The sequence below is a fragment of the Penaeus monodon genome, chromosome 6, assembly GCF_015228065.2.
Source record: "Penaeus monodon isolate SGIC_2016 chromosome 6, NSTDA_Pmon_1, whole genome shotgun sequence".
Lineage (NCBI taxonomy): Eukaryota > Metazoa > Arthropoda > Malacostraca > Decapoda > Penaeidae > Penaeus > Penaeus monodon.
The window spans coordinates 12,638,601-12,648,600 of record NC_051391.1 but is presented as its reverse complement, the minus strand read 5'-3'; the positions used below and the strand labels follow the sequence as shown (position 1 = coordinate 12,648,600).

Below are 10,000 nucleotides of genomic sequence, written 5' to 3'. Positions count from 1 at the left end.
ATAACATTATACACATATATCAATAATACAATATATATACATATATATACATATATATATACATATATATATCATATACATATATATATACATATATACATATACATATACATAAATATATGTTATATATATACACAATTTTTCATGTTGCAAGAACACATCACCAGCAACATATAATGAGAGAGCACAGAGAAAGAATGGAAGCACGGAACAAAGAGACAGAAAACGAGAGGCGACAGAATAGAAAAGAATGAAGAAAAAGGGAAAAAGAAGAAAGGAAACTTAAGAGGCGAAGATAAAGAAAGACAGAAAACATCCTGACCGGATAACCTCCTTACCAACTGGAACGCCAGCAATGTCGGCCTGCAACTGGAGTAGGGTGTTGTTACTGGTCATCCCCCCATCCACCTGCAGTTTGTTAAGCACGATGCCCGAGTCCTTCTGCATGGAGTCCAGGATCTCACGGGTCTGGAAGCACACAGCCTCCAGTACCGCCCGAGCCAAGTGAGCTCCAGTGCTCCCCTGCGTGAGTCCACAGATGGTCCTGTTGTGTGAGTGAAAGAGAAGGGAGAAAGGTGATTGAGATTATGATCAACTTTTTATCTAGGAAGATACAAGAATTTAATCTAAAAAATAATTATTTTTTACAATTTTTTTCACAGAAAAATTGCACTAGTTCTGATGGTAAAAATCAAAACACTATCTATCTATCTATCTATCTATCTATCTATCTATCTATCTATCTATCTATCTATCTATATATATATATATATATATATATATATATATATATATATATATATATATATATATATATATATATGAATATAAAGTTAGTCAAGGAACACTAATCACAATGAGCTCATCTAATGTTAACCTACCCTCTTGCATCTGTCCTCCAGTAGGGAGCAAAGAGTCCTGAGAATGCAGGCACAAAGTATACGCCCCCAGAGTCCTTGACTGTCTTAGCCAGGGGCTCGATGTCAGCTGAGTTCTTGATTAAATTGAGGTTGTCCCTGAGCCAGCGTACAGCTGCCCCAGCAATGGCCACTGATCCCTCAAGGGCATAGATGGTGGGGGCTCCCTTGCCCAGCTTGTAGGCTACTGTTGTCAGCAACCCATGTTCACTCAGCACAATCTGGAAGGTGGATTAGCATTTCAAGCAATGGAAATTAGTTTGATATGCAAATGTATCAAAAAATTCCTTAGCTGCCATTAAAGGCAAACAATTATCTAATATTTTTAGGTTACTACTTATGGCCCACTTTAATTAGTCTGGTTCACATCTCTCAGTCCAAACTCTAAACTAAAACAAAAATCAAATTAAAGAAGCACAATACAAAACCCAAATAACTTGAACAAAACTATTTTCTTCCATTCTCCTCTCTCCCTCTCCCTCTCACCCTCTCCTTCCTTCTCCCTCTCCTCCCTCCCCTAAAAAAAGAGAATTTTTCACTACAATACTTCAATATCTCTCACCTCCTAACTATATAAAAGTCATACCCACTACACCCACAGAAAAAAAAAATTGTGTGCTATCTTCCAAACAATCTTTTCTCTCTTTCAACATTTCTGTCAATAAATTTGTGTACTCTTTCCCAATATTTCCATTATACCTGCAGCTCTCTAAAATAATGATTTGCTCTTTTGTCTCTCTACTACATTTGACACACCATATCCCAAAATTTCTTCTACTGCTTTTAAACACTTCTATCCCATGCATGATGTCCAGCATACCTGTCATCCCTCCTAAAGTTTTCTCACTCTCTTTGACAACTTTTCTACCATACAACTACCTTTCATATTCATTCACCACATCTGCTCCTTGTAAGAATAACTTACCAAACTCTTTTACTACATACCTGTGTACCAGTATTGTAGAGGAGAAAACATCCAGTTCCATAAGTATTCTTTGCCTGTCCACTTTGCAGGCACATCTGACCCACCAGCGCAGCCTGCTGATCACCTAAAACCTGGAGAGAAAAGTTGGATTCATTAAGAGTAAGCAGAGAAGAAGAAAAAAAAACAAGTCAAATAAAGGAAGAAAAACTTTTTATACATTACATTCATACCGATTTTTTTTCCAGAAAATAAAATCATACTGCAAAGTCTTCACTAAAAATCAAACATCATAATTCATAAAAAAAATATAAATATAAACATGAAACTTTGATTTGCTACCAAAAAATCTACATTGTTCCAACTGTAGCTATATATATATATAAAAAAAATAAATAATGACTCCTACGTACCCCTGATATTGGAACCCCTAGGAGAGGACCCTGAGTAATGTATCCATATACCTCTGAACTGCTGCGGATCTCAGGTAATACAGACATTGGAATTTTAAAGAATCTGTTAAGAGAATCATTTATGAATATGAGTTTTCTCTTATTTAAAAAAGAGACAATAATCATTCCATTTTGGCAATCATTCAACATCATCAAAAATATTTATTTCACAACATTTCTACTAAATCATGATAAAGCTCACAAATTTACTGAAAAATAGAACATATCTTAAAGGTTTGAAATGACATACTTGCAGAGATTGGGGTCCCATTTTAGGTCCCTGATGTTCATGAGCATTGTTCGTGATGCATTTGTCACATCTGTTACATGTAATCCCCCATCTAAGGCCCCTGTCAAGTTCTGTGGAAAGATAAATAATATTATTAAATGATGTACTTCAATTTACAATGCTCTAATATTTATATATGTTATTTCTGAAAAGGGAAAGTTCACACATAAAAAGAAAAAGACAAATAAAGAGGTAACTCAGATTGCTGAATAAAGCAGACACAAATAAATAATTTCCATTTCTCATCTCACAACTTCACTTCCACTGCTGTAAAAAAGATTACTTACCCACAAGAGCCAGGTGTCAACTGTTCCAAAAAGCAGGTTCCCCTCATCACATGCTTGCTTCACCTCCTTTACATTATCAAGGAGCCAGCGTAGTTTCAAAGCTGAGAAGTAAGTAGTGATGGGCAAACCACACAGGTCTCGCAAGTAGTCCTGACTCTGGCCTGGAGTCTCTTTAAGTACCTCCTCCACCGTGGATGCTGTGCGGGCATCTAGCCAGACTGGGGACATAGAATGGAGCCAGTTAACACTGCTGTGACTTCCTCATTTCACTAATCAATTTCCTTAAGCTAGTCACTTCACTAAGACTTCCTTGTATCAAGTGTAAAGAACAAAACATAACTATACAAACAAGCATACACAAACATATGCATGTGTACGCCAAGCACTTTAAGCTCACCAACAGCATTTGCAAGAGGTTCCCCTGTTCTCTTGTCCCAAACCACTGTCGTTTCCCGTTGGTTGGTGATGCCTACTGCCTTAATGTCTGCTGGGTCTATCTCTAAGGTTCTGGAATATTCAAATGCATCATCATACATAACATTTACAAGGCAGTGAGTATGATGCATACTCACTGTCATAGGATGACAATAACTATATATTAATATATTTCTCCAAAAATTTAAATGCTTTCTAAAAAAGGTTTTTCCAACTTGCTCTTCAATACCATTCCCAATCAGCACATTACAATTTTTATGATACATCAAATAATAAAAGAAATTTATCTGGAAAGTATTACCTTTTTCACAATTGAAAAATAACAAGTAAATATTTACAAAGACAACTTTTCATTTTGCACCCATACATCGTAAATCGTAAAACATTTCCTATGCAGGCACCCTGGACAATTAGGTACTTATCCTATCATGTGATATTTCTGGATTCCCACATCATATACATGTACAGCCAGCTCATTCAAAATATTTGCAACTCTTTACTGGGCCTGAAAATGTCCAATCCCTGTGGGGTTCATGTCCCAAGGAGCCAATAAATGCTGATGGAAATTGCACATCCCTAGTGCATTTGTTTTGAGCCATTCAGAATCACAGCCAAGGTCTATTGCCTAGAATAGTGATTTTCTTCCATGGCTCCATGTTACTAAGAAAATGATATAAAAAAGAGATCTTTTCAACCATCCATTCTTTAGTCCATACTAGGCCCCTAAAGATTTTTACCCTCTCATAAAACTGAAGGACTATTTGGAAGGGAAGTAACAACCCAATTGAGGAGGAGCTGAATGAAGCCGTCATTATCTCTGATTCAGCTTTCAGTCACATGGTACAATAATATGGAAAAGTAATCTATGTGATGTAGATGTTATATAAAACAGGAATATTTTATAAACCTATTAGTTTTAATCCAAAAACCAAGTAGTATTTTCTGTATACCCCTAAAGAAATATTTTTCACAACTACATCACAAAAACAAAACTATTAGAAACATGTAAATATAATTTGCTCTTAATGCCATAGAAATAAAAATGCAATCACAGAATTACAAAAAAAAGTTACCTGAGGTTCTCTACTGTCTTTTCAATGCAGGTAAGTACAGACTTGAGCAAAGCCATGGGGTCTTGTTCCACCCAGCCCTCCTTGGGGTAGAGCTGTGCCACCTCCTCTTGGTGGTAGGTGAGCACTTCACCTGTCCCTGCAGCAAACACCTAAGGGAAAGTTTGGTTCTTAGTCTCTATAGGGTTGCTCTTTAAAGTAAAGATGATATTCTATCTTTTGTAGAAGTTCAAGAATATACCAATTCATTTTAGTGTTACAGTATTCATTCAAAAACAAATGGGAAACTAGTTATCCCCACACAGATTTAGCTTTGCAGTCATATCTGAAAATATAATTTGATAGGCTCCCCTCCCTCCCTCTTCTTCCCTCTCTCCCTCTTCCTCCCTCTTCCTCCTTCCCTCCCTCTCCTTCCCTCCTACACAGAAGACTAGAAAATGAGAAGATTAGAAGATGAGATGAGAAGAAGATGAGGAGGAGGAGAAGGAGGAGGAGGAGGAGGAGGAGGAGGAGGAGGAGGAGGAGGAGGAGAGGAGGAGAGGAGGAGGAGAGAGGAGGAGGAGGAGGAGGAGGAGGAGGAGGAGGAGGAGAAAAAGAAAAAGAAAAGAGAAAAGAGAAAAAGAAAAAAAGAAAAGAAAAAGAAAAAGAAAAAGAAAAGAAAAAAAGAAAAGAAAAAGAAAAAGAAAAAAAGAAAAAAATAAAATAAAATAATAAAAAATAAAAATAAAAATAAAAATAAAAATAAAAATAAAAATAAAAATAAAAATAAAAATAAAAATAAAACAAGACGAATAAGAAGAACAAGAACCAGAGCAAATCCCAACTTACCAAGAACCGTGTTGATGAGGTCCCCTGATCCACGGCACCCACGAGGGGTCCATGCTTGCCGCTGACAGGTCCATTGGCAACTGAGCCAGACCACATCTCGGCAACGTTGAATGTGTGTTTCTTGGAATGTCTCTGAGAACAAAGGAGTGATGATGGAGGGGGGGGGGGGATCAGGAAGGGAGGGTAAGGATGTATGGGGGGACGGGGAGTTTGGGGGAAGAGTTCTTCTTCTTTGGCGGCTAGTTTGCCCTGATATTTTCTTGATACATTTGTTTTGTTTTCTTCTCTTTTATCCCTTTCTCTCTCTGTGCCTTCTTTCTCCTCTTCTGTTCCTCTATCACTTCACAACCAAGGAGTTTTCAATATTGTTCTCGGCCTTGTTCTTCTGGTGCCCTTGCTTTCGTTTTAACCGATAAAGTCTTTGTCGCTACATAAATTGGGATATCTTTAAAACCCTAAAGAAAAAAGAAAAAAATTAACATCAAGTTAGAGCAATAAAAAGAATAACTTAAACATTAAAATGAAATAACCTCATCTGCATAAACTGTAGAGAACAATAAAAAATAAAATATATATTTATATTAACCAATAAAAATAATATATATATACAGAAATAGAAATAAAATCTGAACCTTTGAATAAACACATAGACACCAAAATATCAATACTTACGATACAGAATGAAAAGGAAAAATCCCTAACGAACCCCAGCACCAACAGCAAGAGATTCCTCAGGCCCCCGCAAGCAAGCTTATTCCCAGTTCAGTGCTAAAAGGAACGCAATCTCTCTCCTCCTCCTTCTGAAATCAGTGTCGGCCACGGAAATTTCCTCTGTGGGGTTGAAAACTTGTCACGGTAAACATAAAAATAACATAACAAAAAACAACAACAATGACAATAATAATAACAATAACAATAACAATAACAATGACAATGACAATAAAAAAACTAAATAAAAAATAAATAAAAATAAAAATAAAAATAAAAATGAAAATGAAAATGAAAATGAAAATGAAAAAAAAAAATAAAAAAAAATAATAAAAAAGAAACAAAAATTATAAAAATAAAAATAAAAATAAAAATAATAACAATAACAATAATAACAACAATAATAATAATAACAATAATAATAACCATATTGATAATAACAATAATAACAAATACAATAATAATAATAAATACAATAATAATAACAATAACTGACAATAATGATAACACTAGTGATAATGCTTATAACAACAATATTGATAATAACAATAACTATGATAATGACAATAACAATTATAATGATGATGATGATGATGACGACACGGCCATCATCATCATCATCATCATCATCATCATCATCATCAGTATAATCATCATCATCATCATCATCATCATCATCATCATCATCATCATTATCATTATCATCATCACCATCACCATCACCATCACCATCACCATCACCATCACCATCACCATCATCATAACAATAGCAGTAATAATGATGATGATAACACTACTTATTATCTATTAGCTATTGCTAATAATAATGATAACAACGATGATGATGATGATGACGACGACGACGACGACGTAATTGTGACCTGACCTTCTTTCAAGGTCAATTCTTACTTAAGAAAAAAAAACTTTATCTAAACCTCCTGCAAGCAAAACACTTCTCTTGGAGCATTTGATATCATTTCAATGTATTTATAATCAGCAAAAAAAAAAAAAAATGATATTCAAGAGCAATAAATATCTACACATTTTTAACAATTCTTTGATGTTAAGGTCTGCTTCACATTTTACATGTTCAATTATGAAATAAAAAATTTACGAGTTTCTACTTTTGAGTTTGTCTATCTGCTATCCTGCTCTACAGTCCTAAAGATATTCCATCAACTATATCCTCTTCTGTCTGTCTGTTTAGATAGACACAGACACAGGCATGGGCAGTGACTCGGACAGAGACATACACAAACAAACACACACACACACAAACACATATACACACACACACATGCGCACACACACGCGCGCGTACACACACACACACACACACACACACACACACACACACACACACACACACACACACACACACACACACACACACACACACACACACACACACACACAGAATGACAGACAGACAAGCAGACAGTGACTGACTGGCATCATCTTATCAAGGAAATACATCTCCAAGTGAAAATCACACACAGTGATAAGCAAAACTCTAATCTCAACAATTTCTGACAAAAAGTGCATATCACTTTTGTAACTTGACCAAGTTTCCTCATTCATTACAATTACTAATATCAGTCCTAACTATTATCATTATTATTATTATTATTATTATTATTACTATTATTATTATTATTATTATTATTATTATTATTATTATTATTATTATTATTATCATTATCATTATTATTATTATTATTATCATCATCATCATCATTATTATTATTATTATCATTATTATCAATTATTATTATTATTGTTATTATTATTTTTATCACTATTATACTACACTGTCATTATTATTACCATAATTATTTTTATCATCATTATTCTTGTTATCAGGATCATCATTATTTTTTATTATTCATCATCTTTATCAGTGTCATTATCAGTATCATTATCACTATTACCAACAAGTGTTATTAATATTATCATTAACACTGTTAATATTATAATCATTACTCTTACTGTTGTTGTTATCATTAATATTATCATTATCATCATTATTACCATTACAATCATTACCAATACCTTTATTATCTATATTATCAATACTTTTACCATTTTTACTACTACCATCATCAATATTGTTATTAGCATCATTTTGTTACAACTGCTATTACCATGATTGTTACTATATCAAATTATTATTATCACAATTGCATCCTTATTACTTATCATTATCATCCTCATCATTATTGCTATCCTTATCCTAATTACTTTCATTATAAAGACCATTACTACCATTATCACCATTATTCTTATTTATTTTTAAATATTTTATTGTTATCATTATCATTATTATCATCATAGTAATTATTATTCTCACTATTATTACTGTAACTATATCTAGCATTATTATTATCATTATCATTGCAGTTACAATCATCCTTTCATTATCATTACTTTATTATCATCACCATTATTACTATTATTGTCCTAAGTGTTATTATCATTATAATCTTATTACTTTTATCATTACTATTACTATTACTTTTACTATTACTACTACTAGTTACTACTACTATTATTGTTACAATCATCATCATCATCATCATCATCATCATTTTTTATCAATATCATTATTAATGCTACAATTATTAATATTCTACTTAGTACTAATAGTAGTAACAGTAGTAGTATCATCTTCATTATCATTATCATTATCATTGTCAGTATTATCACTATTATCATTACTATCACCATAATTACAATCATGAAATGATTATCATTGTGATCTTCATTGCTATTATTATCATTATTATCATTATCATTATAATCAACATTATGATCAATATCATTCTTATCACAACACCTCTCTCATTTATCTTACCATTACCATTAGCACTACACTCTAACTTTCACCACTATCACTATTACCATCATACACTCACTGGATTGAAACCATGCAACTAAATTATATATATTTGTTTCAAGGGTAAATACTGAGCAAATATATTCACATCATTAGAACAAAACACATCTCATAAATTGAACCAGGTAATGTTTTCTCTAAATAACTATTCTGATATGCATAATTTTAAATTGCATACATTTCACACATCCTTTTACAATTCTACAGTAGCCTTGGTCTCCACAACACAATGGAATGTTTTCAACTGAGGAGCATTCTTGAAATGACCTTGAGGGGGCAACACACAATAGCTGTTATCAGGCTAAAGGAAGTGTTATACCTTCCTACCTCCCTGACAATCATATTTTATTTTAGCCCAGTAATGGTTATGAATATCTTTGTTGGAAATCTATTTTTGACTGGTTCAGTTATTCATTAATAAACTGTGTGGAACATTAAATGAATTACTGACAAGTAAATATAGGACAAATTATTCTCAGACTGGTAGTTCACAAACAACACATTTTAATAAACCACACACTTTTTTGCTGTAAAATTCTAAGTACACAATACATAAAACATACAAATATTTATTAATCCACTGGCACCAAATAAATGTACCGTCCACCATAGTTTTATTTTGTGACCTTATTTACAAACAGAAGGCTCTCCAAGCACTTATTATCAAGCAGTCATTTAGTAGGCCTACTTAACCTCATCTGATTACCCTTCCATTGATTTGGGGGGGGGGGGAGATTCTTCTCTAATTCTACTATCATTATTAGTACTGTTATCATCATTATTGACATTATGATTATAACAGTGTTATTTACAATACTGGTAGTAATAAAAAATCTTTCTAAATTCAAGGAGAAGAGTAAACAGGTGAGATCAGGTTAACCACAGCAAAGGACTTCTTGGTGACTAAGCACCTCTGGAGCCACTTATGTGTAAACGAAGTTAATAAACTAAAACTACATTGTATTAAGCAAGTATGTACATCCCCTCCCAGAATCAGCAAGTTAAAGCAAAGAGTTATTCTAATAAAAGTCAGATCTACTTAGTGTAGTACATCCTTTTTGCTTCATAATTATCAGCAGTTACATTCACTTTGACTTTGTACTATATGTATGTTTTCAACAGAAAATTTATCTATGCATGACAGTCATTATTCTATACTGCCCAGCACTTTTTTTTTTTTTTTTTTTAGATTTATC

At 33.2% G+C, this 10,000-nt stretch overlaps 1 protein-coding gene across 3 annotated transcripts in view; it reads right to left on the bottom strand.

Annotated features, from left to right (window-relative positions):
* LOC119574229 (glycerol kinase-like) overlaps positions 1-10,000 on the bottom strand; it is a 30,865-nt gene that overhangs the window by 19,578 nt on the left and 1,287 nt on the right. For all 3 annotated transcript variants that reach the window (XM_037921380.1, XM_037921381.1, XM_037921382.1), the window contains exons 2-11: positions 5,873-6,031; positions 5,201-5,655; positions 4,376-4,524; positions 3,265-3,374; positions 2,868-3,085; positions 2,542-2,651; positions 2,253-2,355; positions 1,863-1,973; positions 882-1,138; positions 339-544 (exon numbers count right to left, since the gene is read on the bottom strand). In XM_037921380.1, coding sequence (XP_037777308.1) covers positions 339-544; positions 882-1,138; positions 1,863-1,973; positions 2,253-2,355; positions 2,542-2,651; positions 2,868-3,085; positions 3,265-3,374; positions 4,376-4,524; positions 5,201-5,296 — 1,360 coding nt within the window. In that variant the 5' untranslated portion in view covers positions 5,297-5,655; positions 5,873-6,031. The remainder of the gene's footprint in view (positions 1-338; positions 545-881; positions 1,139-1,862; positions 1,974-2,252; positions 2,356-2,541; positions 2,652-2,867; positions 3,086-3,264; positions 3,375-4,375; positions 4,525-5,200; positions 5,656-5,872; positions 6,032-10,000) is intronic.